The sequence below is a fragment of the Phlebotomus papatasi genome, chromosome 2 (genome assembly GCF_024763615.1).
Source record: "Phlebotomus papatasi isolate M1 chromosome 2, Ppap_2.1, whole genome shotgun sequence".
Classification (NCBI taxonomy): domain Eukaryota; kingdom Metazoa; phylum Arthropoda; class Insecta; order Diptera; family Psychodidae; genus Phlebotomus; species Phlebotomus papatasi.
The window spans coordinates 60342735-60363220 of record NC_077223.1 but is presented as its reverse complement, the minus strand read 5'-3'; the positions used below and the strand labels follow the sequence as shown (position 1 = coordinate 60363220).

The following is a 20486-nucleotide window of genomic DNA, read 5'->3' as shown; positions in this document are numbered from 1 at the left end:
TGTTATCATTCTCAAAAATGCTGGAGCTAATAGTATCAGGCATGGAGTAAAAGTATTACATTTTGATTCGCTTTATTACGGGCTCCAGTAAATTAAAAAAAAATCACTAGATGACATATTTTCATAGGAAATATAAATATTATTCTACTCCTTTGTAGAACAGCGTTTTCTCTACCTAAAGGAGAAAAGTGCCTTTCAAATTATTTTCCAGAGGCAATTTTTTGGCAAGAAAATTCTGCTCAATCATTCTGAAAAAGCGAAAATGGCGAATTGGGCGAGATGAATTTGGTGAAATCTGCCGAAGAGAGTTGCCAAGTAAATATCACTTAAATGCAGAATTAACCCATTCCTTACCATGGTATTATACATCATACGCAAATTGAGTGACTTTAGATGATTTATTCCAGGGCAATTGATATTCAAATTTCTGTCGGGAATGGATTTTTAGTTACTTTAGTCCTTCAATTAGTTGGAAAAAATAGTCCGATAGAGATGGGAATACATTTTGTTGTTCTTTTCTCGCTTCGCGTGAAGTCATGCAAACATTTTGCCCACAATGGCGGACGGAAAATTCTACATTAAAATTGGCCTTCATCCTCTTTCCTGATTTGAATTCTGGGTGCCAATGTGTTGTCTTGGATAGTTACTTTATCTAAATCAATCGAATTTGTAGTGAATTAGTACAGAATTTAAATTCATTGACCGTTAAAACACGTGTTTGAGGGCGGCCCCTACATCCCCATAATGGATAAAAAAAATTTCTTTTGAAAAAAAGCATCTATTACTCTGTAGGAAACTAATCCCAAAATATGAACATTCTATCTCAAGTATTTCTGGTATATTGATTGAATGGGTTAAAACAAAATAAAAAAAAGTAATGGAAAGAAGTGTTTTGTGTTCTTAAACTAAATATCTTAGATTCAGTAAAATTTCACAGAATTTTTATCCTCCAAAGTGTATACATTGGGCAGTGCGTATTATTTAATCACAATCACTGCCTACACCATCAAACTGCGACACCCTTAGCAATGACGTTTTTTTTTCGCCGTGAGACATCAAAAATTGCCTCGGTTTTTGTTACTTCTTACCCCATATCTTTTATTGTTTTTTTTACCCCCAGTGGTTGTTTTTAGTAAAAGGATTTCTGTAAAAGAGAATGCTAAAACGAATAGGGGCTTCGTATTCAAAGAATCAAAATCATTTAGGAAATATTCATCAGTGCATCAATTTTGGGAAATAAATAGGTAAAAATTGATATCTGCTGTAAGGAAAGTATTTCAAAAACAGAGTTAAAAATTTTAATATTTTCTAAATTCCCTGTCCAAATTCTAAGAAACTTACGATATTGAAGAAGGTGCATGGAAACTATCTATGGAAAAACTTTTAATCCGCTATCTTTTTTATCTTGGAAGATATTGAATTTTGAAATCTTCGATTTGTGACTTTTGCCCCAATCTCCCCTACTGTATTTCAATTTTCCTCATATAAAAAATGTACCGGAGCCATTAAAAAGGTTTTCTTAAACCATTAAATATTAAGATTCCTTCTGTTTTATTTTTCAATTTGTATAGAGATCTATCTTGTATCGAAAATCAAAAAAAATCATATTTTTTTCTCATATTTTTTTATGAAAATTCTGGCGGATTTTCATAATCAAATATTTATCCAGAAGGTCTTATGGAGACATTTAAAAAAAACCAAAAAAAAAAAATATATTGTAAAATTTCAGGAAGCTTCCTTGTGTAAATCTATTTCAATTTTTTGGATTTCAAAAATAGCAACTTCATTTTTTTTTATTTTTAAAATAAAGTATTGAAATCAAACGAGGTTTTTATTTTGAAGAGAAGACTCGCAATATAACCTTACTATCCAACAAATCCCCTTGCTTATTCAGTGAACTATTTGTAATTGATTTTTGATCAAAATTAGGATATCAATGGGGAAGTGCAGAAAGAACTGCTGCCACCAGCTCCTGAATTTGCTCCAGAACTCGCCGAGGGTGGTGATCATGTAGCTGTTGAGGCACTCCAGAGTTCTGAGGAGCCTCTGGAGCCCGGTGCTCAGCGTCAGTACTCTCTGGAGGACTTTGAGTTAATTCGGGTGATTGGACGTGGTAGCTATGCCAAGGTGCTGATGGTGGAGTTGCGTCGGACGCGTCGGATTTATGCGATGAAAGTGATCAAGAAGGCACTGGTGACAGATGATGAGGACATCGACTGGGTGCAGACGGAGAAACATGTGTTCGAGACAGCGTCCAATCATCCATTCCTCGTTGGTCTCCATTCGTGCTTCCAGACACCATCACGCCTGTTCTTTGTCATTGAGTTTGTGCGCGGTGGTGATCTCATGTTCCACATGCAGCGACAGCGCCATCTGCCCGAGGAGCATGCCAGATTCTATGCTGCTGAGATCAGTTTGGCCCTCAATTTTCTACACGAGAAGGGCATCATCTATCGTGACTTGAAGCTGGACAATGTGCTCTTGGACCACGAGGGTCACATCAAACTTACGGACTATGGGATGTGTAAGGAGGGCATTAGACCAGGTAAGTGAAAATTTCAATTAAACGTCCTTAAATTTAAATGAAATTTTGGAAATTTACGAAACTTGAAAAATAAATTCTTCTAATTAAGTCTAAATTTCCATGAAATTTTGAAATGACAATTTGCTAATTGATATAAAAGTACATTAACTTACCTGTCTAGAGTCGTGTTAAAATTTCTTTAAGTATTGTTAGAATCTTTGAAGTGTGAAAAATTAATGTAATTTTACGAAATATTATTTTATTTTAATGAAAATTTTCTTTTTGCTAGTAAAATTATTTCAGATCTTATTCAGCAAAATATGTAATGAGCCCAAACAAAAGTAGATTTTGATTCTCCAATAGTGTCTTGGATAAAAGGTAAATGGAACTCTATTTGCAAAAAAAGTCGTTGAAGTTCGAAGAATTCAAATTCAATTTTGAATTTTCATACTAAATTCTCGAAGAAAAGGTGGGAAAAATTTATCAAGATCTACTTCTGTACGGAAAGAAAAGAGACTTTCTTACTTCTTAATACTTTCGCAAAGTGGCGGAAGTTACATCCTTTTCGAATTTCGAAGTGCTCGAGTGTCAAAATGTGACGGTCTTCACATTGTTGTGAGGAAAAAAAAAACAGAACAGCGACGTTTACTGTTCTTGCCCCAGTATTTAATCACTCTATAATCACTGGGTAACTCTTTTGCCAGCTTTTTAGTGTGATCTTTGATAAATTTTCCCCACCTTTTGTTCGAAAATTTAGTATGAAAATTTGAAATTGAATTTGAATTCTTCGAACTTCAACGACTTTTTGTGCAAATACTTTCCGTACAGAAGTAGATCTTGAAAAATTCGAAAATCTATTTGAAGATCCAAAAAAGAGACTTTCTTACTTCTTGATAATTCCGCAAGGTGAATGAGGTACATCCTGTTCGAATTTCGAAGTGCTCAAGTGTCAAAATGTGACGGTCTTCACATTGTTATGAGGAAAAAAACAGAACAACAACGCTTGCTGTTCTTGTCCCATTATTTAATCACTCCATAATCACCGAGTAACCCTTTTGCTAGCTTTTTAGTGTGATATTTGATAAATTTTCCCCATCTTGTTCGAAAATTTAATATGAAAATTCGAAATTGAATTTGAATTCTTCGAACATCAACGACTTTTTGTGCAAATAGAGTTCCATTTACCTTTCATCCAAGACACTATTGGAGAATCAAAGTCTACTTGTGATTGAGCCTGCTTACAAGTAGATCTTGATGCTCCAATAGTGTCTTGGATGAAAGGTAAATGGAACTCTATTTGCACAAAAAGTCGTTGAAGTTCGAAGAATTCAAATTCAATTTCGAATTTTCATAATAAATTTTCGAACAAGTTGGGGAAAATTTATCAAATATCACATTAAAAAGCTCGCAAAGGAGTTACTCAGTGATTATGGAGTGATTAAATACTGGGGCGAGAACAGTAAACGTCGTTGTTCAGTTTTTTTCCTCACAACAATGTGAAGACCGACACATTTTGACACTTGAGCACTTCGAAATTCGAACAGGATGTAACTTCCGCCACCTTGCGAAAGTATTAAGAAGTAAGAAAGTCTCTTTTTTGGATCTTCAAATAGATTTTCGAATTTTTCAAGATCTACTTCTGTACGGAAAGAATCTTTTCCCGTGAATTTGAATTCTTCGAACTTCAACGACTTTTTGTGCAAATAGAGTTCCATTTACCTTTTATCCAAGACACTATTGGATAATCAAAATCTACTTCTGTTTAGACTCTTTTTGGATCTTCAAATAGATTTTCGAATTTTTCAAGATCTACTTCTGTACGGAAAGAATCTTTTCCCGTGAATTTGAATTCTTCGAACATCAACGAGTTTTTGTGCAAATAGAGTTCCATTTACCTTTTATCCAAGACACTATTGGAGAATCTAAATCTACTTCTGATTGGGCTTAATATCATTTTTCTAAAATTTCACGAAATTTAAGAAATTTTCATGAAACTCTTCAATTATTCTGTGAAAATTTTCTTATATTTTGGAAAATTTCACATGAAATTTTTTTGCCGTGGTTTGTAGGTGATACAACTTCCACTTTCTGCGGTACGCCCAATTATATTGCACCAGAGATCCTCCGTGGTGAGGATTATGGCTTTTCTGTGGACTGGTGGGCTCTCGGGGTGCTGCTGTACGAGATGCTGGCAGGACGTAGTCCCTTCGACATTGCAGGAGCGTCCGATAATCCGGATCAAAACACCGAGGATTACCTGTTTCAGGTGATTCTCGAAAAGACAATTCGTATTCCAAGGTCGCTCAGCGTCAAAGCAGCCTCAGTTCTCAAAGGTTTCCTCCACAAGAATCCCGCTGATCGACTCGGATGCCAGCGGGAATCCGCCTTCATGGACATTGTCAATCATCCCTTCTTCAAGAGTATCGATTGGGAACTGGTGAGATGGCCTATTTCATTACTTTTTCTTCCCTTATATTTTCTTTATTATTAAATTTCTGGGGATTTTTTGAGGGGGAATATCGCGCATCCCATTCTAAAACGCTACAAGTGCGATTGAGGATAAACCTCTTTGATGACTTGAGGTTTAAAAAAATGATTTGGTTATTGTTTTATTATTGCATTTATTTTCGATTAAAATTAATGAATTAGTCAAATTTAATCTTGCGGAAGCTTAAACAAATTTATTTTGTCAAAATTACAAAGGAATTTGACAAATCGGTCTCTAATAAAAACTTTCATATTTGCTACAACTATAAAATAGTTCTTGTAGAGAACGGATAAGATTTGAAACTTAATTTTTAATTATTAATATTTTTATATTGAAAAATATTTGACGTTGTTATTTATGAGAATTATGGATTTTAGTATTTGAAACTGGTAAAATATTTCATACTGTAAAAAAATGGATCTCTCAGTTGGTTCTTTTAGGGGTTAGGAACAACATACCCTAATAAAAAAAACTCGGTAAAACCATTTTTTTGTCCCAAAACAAGAGAACCCAAACCCATTTAATGAAATGGAACCATTAGTAATAATCTATATATATATATATATATATATAGATTAGTAATAATCTTTTGAAGTGACAAAGGCACTTCAGAGCTAAGCCCAGGGGAATCTCGACATTTCATTTTTCCATACGTTTTTGCATAGAGATACTGAAGACTATTGGCAAGTTTTTTACTAAAGAGAATTGACTTATCAATCTGATATATTTCAAAATCGTGCATTATAAGCTATCTAAAAATACATATTTCATAATGCTCGCCGCAATAATACAAGAACTACGAGCAAATTTTTTTAAGTCATGGTGCAATATCTGCAAAATCATTGTATGAAAAAGTGAAAAATAGCTTCACTTTTTATTAGGCGTGATGGCCCCCTGGCTAAGCCTAACCTATTCAAGAATCTATAAGAAACGTAATATTCAAGTTCACAGATAAGTCACTTTAGCGCTGACTGTTCTTCCATTTCAAATTTTCGGTATTCTTGATACTTTTGACAATTAAGCGCTTAAAAGTTTGCAGTAAAAAAAAATGTGTGTAGTTTTGTGAAATTTCACAATGCAATGGAATAAATTTCCAATTTCAATCTCATCAAAATAATTGTTCCTTTCTGAACTGATTCACATTTGTGTAACTCGTTAGTTTAAATTTTCGAACTTCCAACGGGTTTTTAGGTAAGTTCTCTCTGATATACCTGCGAGTCAGAGCTCTCAAATCAGGAACGTTATTACTGAATATAAGGACTTCAGCAACCACGTGGATGAAATGAGAAGTAAAACTAACTCTTCTTTGGCTTTTGAAACTGATTTTTAAATGTTATACCTAAGTAGTACTGAGGCTATGATTGTCAATTCAATTCTACTTGAATTTTTGAAACACAACTTTTGCATAAAATTGGGAAAATTTTTGAAGTACCACACTTTTAGACGCTGTTAAAAATTATTCTATGATTTTAAGCAGACAATTCAGTACGAATATTATGAGCGTTATTGCTTTTTTCTCCTCATAATAAAGTGAAGACTGACTCATGTTGACACACGAGACACATTCTAAATTTGAACAGGACTGCAAACGAAACGAAAATTAAAAATGTTATTTCTTTGGCTTTGACCGATTTTCGAATGTCTTTTCTTTTGGGAAAATTTCCAACTCCTCCACCTTTAACGCCAGAAAAATTCCTGGTGACCTAAAGGGGATTCAAACCCGGGACACTTGCATCATAGAGCGACTGCTCTACCACTTGACCTATTGAATGCCCTAAATAAGACTATTGCAAGTCTAAAATATAAACTTTACAGTAGAGAGGTTTAAAGTTTGACAGCTAAAATGTATTTTTGTTAATTTCACTGCAATTAGTATACTTTCAGCTTTTGAAATTATTTTATCATCTTACGCATTGAATATCTTTTGGTTAACGCTACTTTTAAGTCATTTACAGTAAAATTATTGAAAAAAACTCGATAATTGGGCACGCTGATTTTCAGTTTTTTCCTTGTAACTTATTCAGTAATATCTTAATCAACATTAAATTTCTGGGGATGTAGATCTAAGGTTTCTGCATCCAATGATATCACCTTTTTATACTATTGTAAGTAGACTTACAATAGTACTTCTTTAGAGCCGACGATATTTATAAAACATAAAAGCAATTGTGTGTAGGTCATCATACCCAACGCATAATAACTTCGGTTTTGTAAACATGTTTTTGACATTTGAATCAAAGTGATGAGATCTAGATTTTGTCATCACAATCACTGTTATAGGAATTTTTGAAAACATTTTTACAAACAAAAGTTTGTAAAAATGATTTCAAAATTTTCTATAAGTGTGAGCGAGATGACTAGATCTAGATCTCACTTACTCTCATTGAAGTGTCAAAAACATGTTTACAAAATGAAAGTTATTGTGTGCTGGGCATAATGCCTAATGCCCAACGCACAATAACTTTTGTTTTGTAAACATGTTTTTGACATTTCAATGAGAGTGAGTGACATCTAGATCTAGTCATCTCGCTCACTCTCATAGGCAAATTTGAAAACATGTTTACAATTGTTTATTACAATGTTACGTTGGGAATACCCAACGCACAATAACTTTTGTTTCGTAAACATGTTTTTGACGTTTCAATGAGAGTGAGTGAGATCTAGATCTAGTCATCTCGCTCTCTCTCATTGGAAATTTTGAAAACATCTTTACAAACAAAAGTTATTGTGCGCTGAGAATTATACCCAATGCACAATAACTTTTGTTTCGTAAGCATGTTTTTGACATTTCAATGAGAATGAGTGAGATATAGATCTAGTCATCTCGCTCACACTTATAGAAAATTTTTAAAACATGTTTACAAACAAAAGTTATTGTGTACTGGGCATCACACAACAGCCATTATTTTGTGCTGATGTTTCCAAAACTGCTTTTGAGGGTGAAGAAGAGGATTAGAACTAGATTTTTAGTTTTAGTTATCTCGCTCACTCTCATAAGCAATTTCTAAAATGTCTTTCTAAAAAATGTAATTGTCTATACTGCTTAAAAAACTTAAAAATAATTTATTTAATGAAATATTCAGGACAAATAAACTTGTTATAAAATATTTATAAATTTAAAAATAAGCCATTAAAGTTTCAATCATTTTCATATCTTTTTGACGTAGCACTTTCACTTTAGAATGGGATGTACGATATTATAGAAGGGAAATGGAAAATTCACCAGCTGAATTAACTGTATAGAGGCAAAGAGAATATGGGAAAAATGTGAGTTTTTTTTATTTGGGGAAATTGGGCAATTTATGCAGCAGAAGCATCAACAATTATTCCATATTCTATATGAACCTCCTCACAAACTTTTCCCATATTACGATGTAATATTTCTGAGTGAGAAGAAAGAAAGGCAGATATATTTTTTGGGGTCCCCTTTATACATTCTTATGGTCATTTCTGTGTTAGCTGGCCCAGAAAGAAGTGGCTCCGCCGTACGTGCCGTCCTTTCCCGATCACGAGGAGCCTGATCTTACGGCCAATTTTGATCCGCAGTTCACACGGGAACCGCCCGAATTGACTCCGGACGACCCGTAAGTCAAGGCAGAAACTATCGGTGGTTCAATGTTTCTGCATCTTGCGCCTTGTTCTTGTTCGCCTTGTTTTCCTACTGAAAACATTTTTTTTATTTGAATTCTTATGCCCAACGCACAATAACTTTTGTTTGTAAACATGTTTTCAAAATTTCCCATGAGAATGAGCGAGATGACTAGATCTAGATCTCACTCACTCTCATTGAAATGTCAAAAACATGTTTACTAAACAAAACTTATTGTGCGTTCGCCATTATGCCCAACGCACAATAACTTTTGTTTAGTAAACATGTTTTTGACATTTCAATAAGAGTGAGTGAGATCTAGATCTAGTCATCTCGCTCACTCTCATAGGAAATTTTGAAAACATATTTACAAACAAAAGTTATTGTGCACTGAGCATTATTGAAGAGCTGTTGGATTTCGGAAGTCTCTGGAGTAAAGTCTGTAGGATTGTATTTTTCGTAGGGATCTCTTAGACTCCAGTTATAAAAAAAATACTATTTTTATTTTTACATATTCTAGCTATAATAAGTTTTTTCTTTTATATTGTTCTGCATGATTTTTAGTCTTTATTTTCTTTATTTTTTTCTCTGTTTCGCCAAAATTTGCGGCGATTTTTTTAGCTAGAGCAAAAGCAAGTAACGCCTCCATTTAAGCCAAGATTAGACTCTGATAGAGATTTGGCCAATTTCCCACCTGAGTTCACGGATGAACCAGTTCACTTGACGCCGGACGATGAGTAAGTTCATCCGTTTATTTTGCATGTTTCTTTGTTGTTTCAGTTCATTTTTAATAATGTGCTTTCTTTGTTAAAAAAATAATATGTAATTTAATGAAATGAGCGAAAAAATAGATGAATTAACGTGTAATTCTGTGATTTTACAGGAGGGTGATTGAGAAGATTGATCAATCGGAATTTGAGGGATTTGAATATGTAAATCCTCTGTTGATGTCCCTTGAGGATTGCGTCTGACACCACGCGTCGTGCGAGCTGCATCCCTACAATTCGCAGGTGAGAAGACATTTCTATGTTATCAGGCTAAATTTGAAGTTTGCACTATCCGAAGAAGGTTTTTCAACAAAAAATTATAACTCTATAAATTTACAATCTTTAGAGAAACTGTCGATTAATTTGAAAATTTTTACATCGTCTTTTAATTTGTCAAAATTGTTCCAGAAATGCTGAAAAAGAAAATTTTATTTTATTCATTTTGTTTATTGAAAACAGTTTCTTCGATGCGATTTTTCCCCTAAAATTTAAATCGCAAAGGAATTTACATGCTTTATATATTGCAAGCACTTTGAATTTACCTCGGAAAAATCTTAATTACTAAGTCCCCAAGGGGTGTCTCATATAGAGAAACCCTTGTCAATTGCCCCGAGAAACGCTTCGCGAAACCTAAGAAAAATATAAAATTGATTCTCGAAAGAGAAACCAAAACCTTGATCCGCGAAGTTCGAGGAAAACAAAAAAAAAATTGTTGCACGAACGAAAGAAACTCAAAAATTGTTTTGCGAAACCTGAAATTTAATTCGTTAAATTCGAGAAATTCAAAAATTGGTCCGTGAAGTTTGAGAACGAAAACAACAAAATTTTTTTTTAGCGAAACTAGAAAAAAGGGGTGGCAAAGCATCCCAGGCCTTGCGAAATGCTCGAATTCGTAACTTAGTAAAAAGAACCTTCGCATCATTTATCGTTTACCGGTTCACTACCGATTTATTAAACCGATTGAATTACTCAAAAGATCGCCCAAAATAGCTTAAAAATAAAAGATCGGATAAAATTACTTATCTATTATGAATCGCTTCAGGTTTGTCAGAAATTCCAAGACCTTTCCTATGAACTCAAACATGATACTATTCGGTTGAGAAATACGCTCTCTAGAGAATTTTTAATCTTTGACCTTGAAAACCCGTTATTAGGAATGATTAAACGGTATTTTTTATATAAGGACGAAATGTCAACCTGGAAAATCTCTAAAACATATTCAAAAATGAAAAAAATACACGATGCGTTCTCGAGCAATACCAGAATAACATGGTTTTGGAGATGAATGGTTGGGTAGGGGGAAGTGAGAGGCATGTGTTTTTACCTCAAAGGAGAATGGTCAAATCCGGTCCCGGAATCGCCACGAACGGGACCTATGTCATTGGATAGACATTAGTATAGGTAACAACTTTTGTTCTGGGATCAATGTTCTAAACCATGGAGGAACAGTTCTAGAGCATAAAAACTATTTTTTAGAATGATGAAGAATGATCAAAAGTATATGGGCGCTGGTTCATCTTCATACAAAGATTAGAGTAGACACATTTTGAAGATATTCATATGAGGTTGAGAAAAATGCCGGGACCCAGGACGATAAACGCTGAGAGTCCTTGTAAAAAAGGCCTCTATCCTTCCGAAAAATCGTTGTTTTGACTACGAATTATTCAAGAACTGCTAAAGTGATCTTGATGAAATTCGGTATAGGGTCACTGTATGAATTAAAGTTTTTATCCATGCATACCACCCCCTCCCTCCACCCTCCGTTCTGGTAGCCCTCATAGCTCATACAAAATGGGGGCACTTTACCTTATAACTCCTTTCTGAAAGGAGGTAGAAAGCTGAAATTCAACAAGGGAACAAAACTTATGGAAGACTTTTAAACCATGCATGTTAACCCGCTCCTCCTTCACCCCTTCTGGTAACCTTATACAAAATGGGAGCATTTTGACCTCCTTTCTGAGGAGAAGTAGTTGGTTTGTAAAAGAATGAAAAAAAAAAATGAATAACTAATAACGTTAACAATAATTTTCGAGATTTTATATGCATTTATAGACATCTAGTCGAATTACAGCTTTCTGCCTCCTCTTAGAAAGGAGTTATAAGGTAAAATAGTCTTATTATGTATGGGGGCTACCAAAAGGGGTGATGGACGAAGGGTTTGGTCTGTATGGTTAAAAAATCTTTAAGCCTTGTTTCCATGCTGTATTTCAACTTTCTATCTTTTCTCAGAAAGAAGTTATAAGGTGAAATGCTCTCATTTTGTATGAGGGCTACCAGAAAGGGGGACAGAGGAGGGAGATATTATACATGGTTTAAAAGTCTTCCATAAGTTTTGTTCCCTTGTTGAATTTCAGCTTTCTACCTCCTTTCAGAAAGGAGTTATAAGGTAAAGTGCCCCCTTTTGTATGAGGGCTACCAGAACGGAGGGTAGAGGAAGGGGGTGGTATGCATGGATAAAAACTTTAAGTCATACAGTGACCCTATACCGAATTTCATCAAGATCGCTTTAGCCGTTCTTGCGTAATTCGTTGTCAAAACAGCGATTTTTCGAAAGGATAAAGGCCTTTTTACAAGGACTCCCAGCGTTTATCGTCCTGGGTCCCGGCAATTTTTCAATCTTATATCAGTACCTACAAAATGCGCCTACTCTCGTTTGTGGCGATTCCGGGACCAGCGCCCATATACTTTTGACCATTCTCCTTTCCAAAATTCTACCAAAATACGACCCCTTGTGCGGTAGGGACTCGAAAAATATATAACTCAAAATCGAAGGATTATATACTGCTCTCTCTCTCTCTCTCTCTCTCTCTCTCTCTCTCTCTCTCTGTGAAGTTCGAGCAGTAGAATTGCTTTGCAAAACCTGAGAAACCGAAAATTTGATCTGCACATTTCGAGAACATAAATCACTTCGCGAATCCCGGGAAACCTGTAAAGTAGTGCATAAAATCTAAGATATTTAAAAATAGTTCGCAAAATTCGAAAACAGAAACAAAAAATGCTTTGTGAAACCCGAGGAGCCCAAATATTAGTCCGCGAAACCCAAGAAACCAGAACATGTTTTTTTACATTGATAACATACTTACACACAAATAATAAGGAATAATTGAGAAAAGTAATTTAATTATGATCACTTGTTCGATTAATTACCGATGAAGACCGGTGCACCTGGGTTCGAAATTTCAATACCTTACCAAAAAATTCAAATTTAACCAAATCGGTTGAAAACTGGGCCGTCCAAAGTTATTGACCTTTGTTCTTCAATTATTCAAAATGGAGATTTTTCTTGTCACAGGTATATTTCGATGAAATGTCCGCCTATGCTACCTCTAAAACGGGTCCCGGTCAAAATCCCGAAAGCCAAAATCTCGAAAGCCAAAATCCCGAAAGCCAAAATTCCGAACGCCAAAATCCCGAAAGCCAAAATCCCGAATTCTTAAAAAAAATGTCATAGCTACTCTCATGATTGCACCTGCGCTAGCTGGAGGTATCCTCAGGTTTCATTCCCTTAACAGATTCCGTTTCTCGACTTCCAGTAAGCCCCAAGGCGATTCGCCTGGCCGCCTGGCCAAATACTCTGACGGCAGGCAGATGCGACCTGTAGGGAAATTCTGTAATTTTCGTGGCATTGTCACGCGTGAGTTCGAAACCTGACAATGCCATTCGAGCTTTTTTTGTCATATCATATGAGTTCGAAAATGCAATTCATTGACTTTTTAATGAAATCCCTTTACTTGATGATTTTATAAAAATACCATACGTCTTGGTTGATTTATTTAACCAAATTCATTGTCATTTGAATTGTCAGAAATCTCAAATATGTAACTTCTGACAATGCCACGTGAGCTGAAATGGCATTGTCATGGCTGCAGAATCACATGTTCGAAAAATCTCTCCTAAGATTCGAGCCCAGTTTGTCATATGGCATTGCCAGAGCGTTACAGAATTCCCCTCCTGAACCGTGGATTCGTAGGGACTCCATTCACAGGAGCAAAAGGGATGCGCGTGTCTAATAAGGTTAACACGATTATTGCATCCCAGGAGCTTCCCTCAGCAGGCAACTCTGCATGAACTGTGATTGGTACCACAGTCAATAAATTACCTCGGTCATAAAGGGACAGTTTAGAGCTCCTCAACTTCTCTGTCTTTTCCACAGACATTAGCTTCTTTGTCACTCAAACGTATACGCGTGGCCCTCCCGAAGTATAACGCTTAAGTGTAAAAACGACACATAAGCCAATATTCTGCGATTTTCGCCCCAAAATGGATAGTTGAGGTTATACAAGTAGTATACATCGAGCAAGTCGCTGTTTGTGACGTCACTATCGAGCAAGTCGCTGTGTTGTGACGTCACGATGAGTCATGCTCTGACGTCACTATCGAGCAAGTCGCTGTAGTGTGACGTCACGTGTATGGTGACGTCACACCCTGGAGGCATGACGCAATATTTTGGGATGACGTCATCCCGGAGGAGGGAGCGCCATCTGTGATTGCGAAATTGAAATATGGGCTGCCATTTTGAATGCCCATCCTCCATTTTGATTTTTGTCCGCCATTTTGAATTATGGTCCGACATTTTTAATTTCTGTCCGCCATTTTGAATGCCTATCCACCATTTTGATTTCTGTCCGCCATTTTGAATTACCATCCGCCATTTTTATTTTTATCCGCCATTTTTTTATTACCGACCGCTGCTCCTATTTTTGTCCGCCATTTTTAATTTGCGACCGCCATTTTTATTTTTGTCCGCCATTTTTATTACCGACCGCTGCTCTTATTTTCTATGCGCGCGCCCTCTGTTATTCCTATTATTAACCATTTCCGTAATTTTTTTTCGCGACGTGAAAATTTTTTGGCCGAGACCTGGGATTGAACCGACAGATACTTAAAGTCTTAAAACCTAATGTGTACCACCGCTTAGACCACTCGGCCACGGCGGCATGTTGATGGGCTCTCGCTGAATCGTGAACCGTTGCATCGTCCACAGGCTGACGTCACCCATGCATAGATATCCCATATAGACATTTCCCATGCATGCATACATTTTCATACACATACACATGCCCCGTGGGAATAATTACGCGCGTCACTTGGCGGGGAAAAACAGTGCGAGAAACAGATCTCGGGTTTCGGGTTTCAGAGTGGCGCGTGGTAAGTTCTGGATATATGACCCGTAGTTAAGAATGCATCCTATTGCAAAAATGGCATGGAATGTGTCATATGGGGGGCGACTATAAATTAATTGTCGTGGGAATATTTTAATTGCTGTGGGAATTTTTCTTCCCTTTGAGAGCTATTAAAGATTTCTAAATAAAGAGGATAAACGTTTTTACAGTGAAAATAAGTGCTTTTCATATAATTTCACATATGTTTTCGGGACATTAATTTACTCCACCGCACTTTTAAGGGAGATCTTCCATTGGGATGATCTTTTATCTAAGTTGAATGGAGTCTATTTTGCGCCCCTTTACTTTACTTACCCCAGATGTTCTTCGCAATTTTAGTGGTATGATCACCTCCCATGCATAGCTATGAAAAAGTATCTTCACAGGTCGAATATTTTGTAACCCCAAAAAATCAGTTTTACAGGGTTATATCCTAGCAGTGTGCGGAGAAGGGGTTGGATACTGTTAAAAGTTGCTTCAAACAGTTAGAGACTGTTTCAATTTAGAGAACTGTTGTGGCACGCGCTGTCTAATTATGGCAAGAGATTCTTAAGATCTGTTTAATTTATGTAATTTTTTTTCTGGAGAATCCTTCTTATATGTCTACCAAAAATTTTCACTTCTGTCCCTCTATTTACAATATCCGACAAATTTCGCAGTGCCTCTTTAGATCATGATGATCTATATGATCCACTGATCTCATGACTTTTCTTTGTCCATTTTTTGTGAAAAAGCATTTCCATACACTGATCTTGGATCTCGATTATGTGGTATAAGCTCGCTATACCTAAATTATTTCCTAATATTACAAATTGATGGTTGAATGTACTTACTTCCCTTTCTATGCACTTGTCGCCAGAATGACCGAAATATGATCTCCTGCATCGCTCATGAGTTTTATGGAGTGGAGTGAGGTGATTAAAAGAGGAGTGAAAAATCGTCAATGAAAGCAAATTTCATTCTTTGTATATGAATCATTTAATTTTCTTGGCCACAAGTGAGGAAAGAATGAGAAAAGGTGTTAGGTTTCTGATAACTTTGCAAGAGAAACCCCACCTTTCCCTCCCCAATATTACATATTTTGAATTTATAATTGATGCTTTTCTTACTATTTGCAATGTGCTTTAAAGAGATCTGAAGAAATTTGCACATGAACCCTATAGCATAAAGACTTGAGAAACGGCAACAAAATAACAAATCTGAAGATGTTTTTCATATAAAATTATTTTTTCTCAAATTATACAGAATGGGGTGAGCATGTCACTGATTACTGTGGAGCTGATGAATGTACCCCTAAAATTTAGTTATGTACGATACTGAAACATTTTACATGTTTTTCACTGATAACTTGTTCCCAAATTACGTTTATCCCTGCTAGACCCTTCTTGAAAGTAGAAAAGTGCGAAATCCTCTTCTTTTTATTAAATGATCATATTTTTAGTATATTCCCTCTGTGAACGGATCAAAAGAAAAGCTTCAAGAAGATGTTTAGTAAAAGAATGTCACAGATTTTTGCTTTAGACTGAATATGGAAATTTGGCTTGCACTCACTACATCACCACGGAACTATGTCCTCTTTAATTCTCGGGCAAAAATTTGTCCTAGTATTATTGTTATTAATATTTTATTTACACCTTTTACACCTTGCACTGAAGAACATCGAAAACTTTATTTGAGTTGCAATTTAGAAATTTCTGTGTAACCGCCACACCGTCACCGTTTGGAAAATACTTTAGGCAATCGTAAATGTTCTGTTCTGAGATATGAATCGATTTTATTTGTGAAACGTGTTAATAGGGTAATCCATAGTCTCTTAAAATTCAATTATCTGCGATATTAAATCATCTCACGCCTTTTCAATGATAACTCGTTGCTAGATTGATATGTATTTCTGAGAGACTTTCTCATATAAAATAGAAGATGAAGATCTTTTCTTTTGAATAAAATCTTAGCATACTCTTCACATAAAATTAAGATGGTGGATGTTTAATAAAAATTGAAGCTATTTCTCTTTTACTCTGCTAATATTTTGCAGATTTTACACGTTGACTCAAACAAATTAAGTGTGTTTCAAATAGAATGCAAAACCTCGAAGCATATCAGAATGATAAATCAGTTGCCTTTAGGAAAAAAGTTTCCCAAAAGTTCATTGTCTCTATGGAAAAACGCAGGGGCACGACATTTCCTATGTTTCCCATATGTTTCTAGCGCGCCGAAAAAACTTTTGGGATTATTAGCTGTTTTCTGTCAGTGTAGAATGAATTAGCAAAAAATATAAATGCAAAATAAAAGCCAACTTAATATTGAATAGGCAGCCGAAAACCTCAAATTGGCAACCTACGTTGTTTTGGAGATATCTCGTGAAATGTGTACAAAAACAGTGAAAAAATTACACTAAAATCGGCCCATTTTTCAGAGCTAATGTCCCCCCCCCCCCTAAACGTATGAAAAAATGATTTTTTTGTACCCTCCACTGTAAAAATGCTTTTTATTCAAATAAGATAGTGAATATGTACCAGTTACTTAAGGGATGCATGGCCTTCTGTAACTCGACCTCTTGTGATACTGAATCACTTCATGGCTTTTTCATGGACTATTTTTATCATTTTGATAATCTTTTTGTGAGAAATCTTAGAAAATTAAAATTGAATGCGTCTTCTTTAAGAAAAGACTACTTTGTATGATGGCCTGAGTCAACGAACACCAAAAGAGAATTTTCAAGAGATACTCACTAAAAAAGAAAGTCACAAACCTGAGCTTTCATTCATCATTATCATTTTCAACTGCTAATCCCCATTGAGGTCGCGGGCCCATGACATCCAATTTAGCAGCCTACACTTGTTGATCCTCCGGCACTTTAGGAAAATTTTCAGGTTCAATCCCAAGGCGCTCCAAGTCAAGATTCTGAATTTGATTCAGCCACCTTGTCTTAGGTCTGCCTCGAGGTCGATGTCTTCTCACAAATGGCATGCATAGCTTTTCTGGGGAATTTTTTCAGTTTTCATTGATTATGGGAATTTATCTTGGCACTTTTTAGCACTACAAAACATCTTTGAACTCTATCCACTTTAATTTTTGGACAAAAATTCATCCTGGTGTAAAGAGCGGGTACCAGGATTACCTCGAAGAACAATGAAAAACACATATTGGAGCAAACCTGGTTTAAGTTCAATTTTTGAAATAGCTCCACCTGCTCTTTAGAAAAATGCTTTACATGCCGTTTTCCTAGACTTTCCTCTGAGATATTAAAAAAAAATGCATATGCAGCAGAGTGACATGTCCAAATAAATTTTATCGGATATGAAACAAAGATTTTGTACACTTTGCATTTATCTTGGGAAATTTCGTTGATGTAATCAAAAGATCTTCGAAATCTCAGAGTAATACCGTTTTATAAGAATTTTATCAATTTAAAAAACTTTTCCTGGTTGAGATTTAATGACAAGTAGAAATGTTGGTGAAAAGTGATAAGTCAAGAAAGACAAGATCATCAAGCTCCATATGTTATAAAGAAAAAGCAACAGATCAACAAATATAACCATGATACTGCTATGGATCTACGAAAGCAGGAAGAAAAACAATATTTATCGCGATCGGTTTTTCTCCAAATAGCTTTTCATTGAGTGTTGAGTTATGTGCCGTAAGCTACGGGGGTGGAATTGCTGTTGTAGAATAGAACCAAAAAGACATGGTCGACTTTCTGCGAAAACGGATTAACTTTAAGAGAATTGTTGGAAGACAAGTTGGGAAAGACTATGCCAATATGAAACTATTGCTAAACATTCAACTTGAACATTGTGTAAAAACCAGTAATCACTATGCCGTGAAAAAAATATTTTCAGAGGTACACCGATGTATGTAAATCTTTAGGAGTACAAAGATTGAAAAATTCTTATCTCTCAACCAATAATGCATTTAACCCCTCGATAAACTATTTTCGTCTTTTTCACGAAATTCCATTTATAGCAAGGAAGTCAATAATTTGTAATGCATCAAATTTGAAGAAAATTCACATAATTTTTTTTATTTTCCCCCCTTTTATGACTTTGCCTCTTACCTGTTGTATAATTTTTTTCTTCTCGACTCTGTCATAAAATTAACTTTGCTTTCCTGACTCTTGCATAAAACGCATTTTCTTCTTTTTAAACAATTTTATTTCCTCTTAATCATGGCTGATTTTCATATGTATTGACAACTCATTAAGATATTAGCTTTGCATTCAATTCTTTCTCTATTACGAAAAGTATATTCTTGTAGTCTCAACGTATGGTTCTCGACATAGGGGGCAGCTCGTTGTTTTTGAAGCACACTCTTGACATGCAGCAACGTGCCCGCATGGAATAAAGGCGGTGTTGTATTCATTGTTGTAGCAGATTTTGCAAATTTTATTTGGTTGCTCTACAATCTCATATTCTGCTTCTTCTATACCTGAATCCAAGGTATGATCACCAAAGAATATCTCAAACAAATTGTCAAGTGTATCCTCGTCATTGATGTTGAAAAATTTTAGCATTAAATGCTTTTTCTCCAAAATACTCATTTCTTTTCCGCTTTTCACCTTTCTGAAAATTTTTTCCACCACACCCTTACGTAAAGTCTCATTGTTGGCTGCATGAAGAAGCTCGATCATCTCACCAATTGACCTTTTATGTAAAATTAGCTGTACCAAATCGGACTCTGATTTGTCTTTTGCAAAAAGTTCTGCTAATTCTCTCAAGTTGTGAGTACTCATTGCGCTGTAGATTTCTTCTGATTGATTGATTTTCCAAGATGTCCCGTGTTAAATAATTGCAAAATATTATGCCAAACATTTTTTATTGAGAAAAAAGAGGGAGGGGATACAGAAAACTTTTGTGGATGCAAATCCTGCCACTGATTGTGTGAACACGCAAAAAAAATTGGTACTTTTAATTAATTCTATGGCATTTCACACAGAAAAGTGTATATCGCTATTAGAATCTCGCTGGATTTCTCGTATATTGCAACATTTGCTCATCATGATCTCTTTCTGAATCAGCCAGATTTTATTAATTGTATCGAGGCCTAAAATTAAGTTTGTCTTGTCCAAAAATGGGCCACGTCAGTGGCAAGCGGTATTCGCATGTTCTTTCGACACTCAATTTAAGCTTCGTGGTGGAAGGATCAGTCAGTCCCTGGGGACTCCCCAAGAGCACCGATTTAGTACTGATTATAACCCTAAAAACGCATGGAGGTTCCTTTCTTGCTCCCCAATCAACCAGATATTCCATAAAGCTATAGGTCTTTCTCCTATGCTTTAAAATATAGTAATAATTTATCGTCAGTTAATATTTTCATTTATGTTTGATTTGATCTAAAATTTTCTTGCTAGATTCCTCTGCTTCACTCCTCTGGATTTCGCACAACTTTTTAGATGCTGTGATATAATTCATTTAAGATTTCTTCAGTATTAGATTTTGCCTAAATTTTCCCAAATCTTTTCAAGTTCCTCTTTTATGGGGCTTTGATCGCAGTGATTTCTCAAATCAGGCAAAACAGTTAATGTCAAAAATAATTCTTAGTTTTAAAGTGTTCAATCAAGAAGGTGCCTTTTGCTTCATGGCACACTTATGTACGATGGCCAAATATACCTTTTGTATGGTTTATTTTTTGGCCTTAGCATAGTAGTGAAGGACTTTTGAACCTTTGGCACAATTACCGATTGACTTTTGCGAATGGAAAATACTAATTTTGCTATAGCCAAGAAACAACAATGCAAAATATTTTACTATCTACATAGATTTATTAGATTTATTTTCAATCGCTTTTGAGCATCCAGAACTTTTCCATACAGTTTGGAAACTGTGTAATGCAATGCAATTGAGTTTCAAGTAAAACATTCAAAAGCGATTGAAAATTTGTAAAAAAAAAATCAAGTCAAGAGGGAAAATAATGTAAAAAATCAGTGTAATCTGTAAATTTAAATGCAAAAGTTAAA

The 20486-nt window shown here is 35.3% G+C and overlaps 1 protein-coding gene across 6 annotated transcripts in view; it reads left to right on the top strand.

Annotated features, from left to right (window-relative positions):
* Window positions 1-20486, top strand: part of LOC129801945 (atypical protein kinase C) — a 154142-nt gene that overhangs the window by 122658 nt on the left and 10998 nt on the right. For 4 of the 6 annotated variants that reach the window (XM_055847443.1, XM_055847442.1, XM_055847441.1 and 1 more), the window contains 4 exons: window positions 1930-2545; window positions 4594-4961; window positions 9223-9338; window positions 9485-9611. In XM_055847443.1, coding sequence (XP_055703418.1) covers window positions 1930-2545; window positions 4594-4961; window positions 9223-9338; window positions 9485-9572 — 1188 coding nt within the window. In that variant the 3' untranslated portion in view covers window positions 9573-9611. Of the gene's footprint in view, window positions 1-1929; window positions 2546-4593; window positions 4962-8471; window positions 8597-9222; window positions 9339-9484; window positions 9612-20486 lie in introns of all 6 variants that reach the window. The other 2 variants (XM_055847439.1, XM_055847438.1) reach the window with 1 other exon arrangement.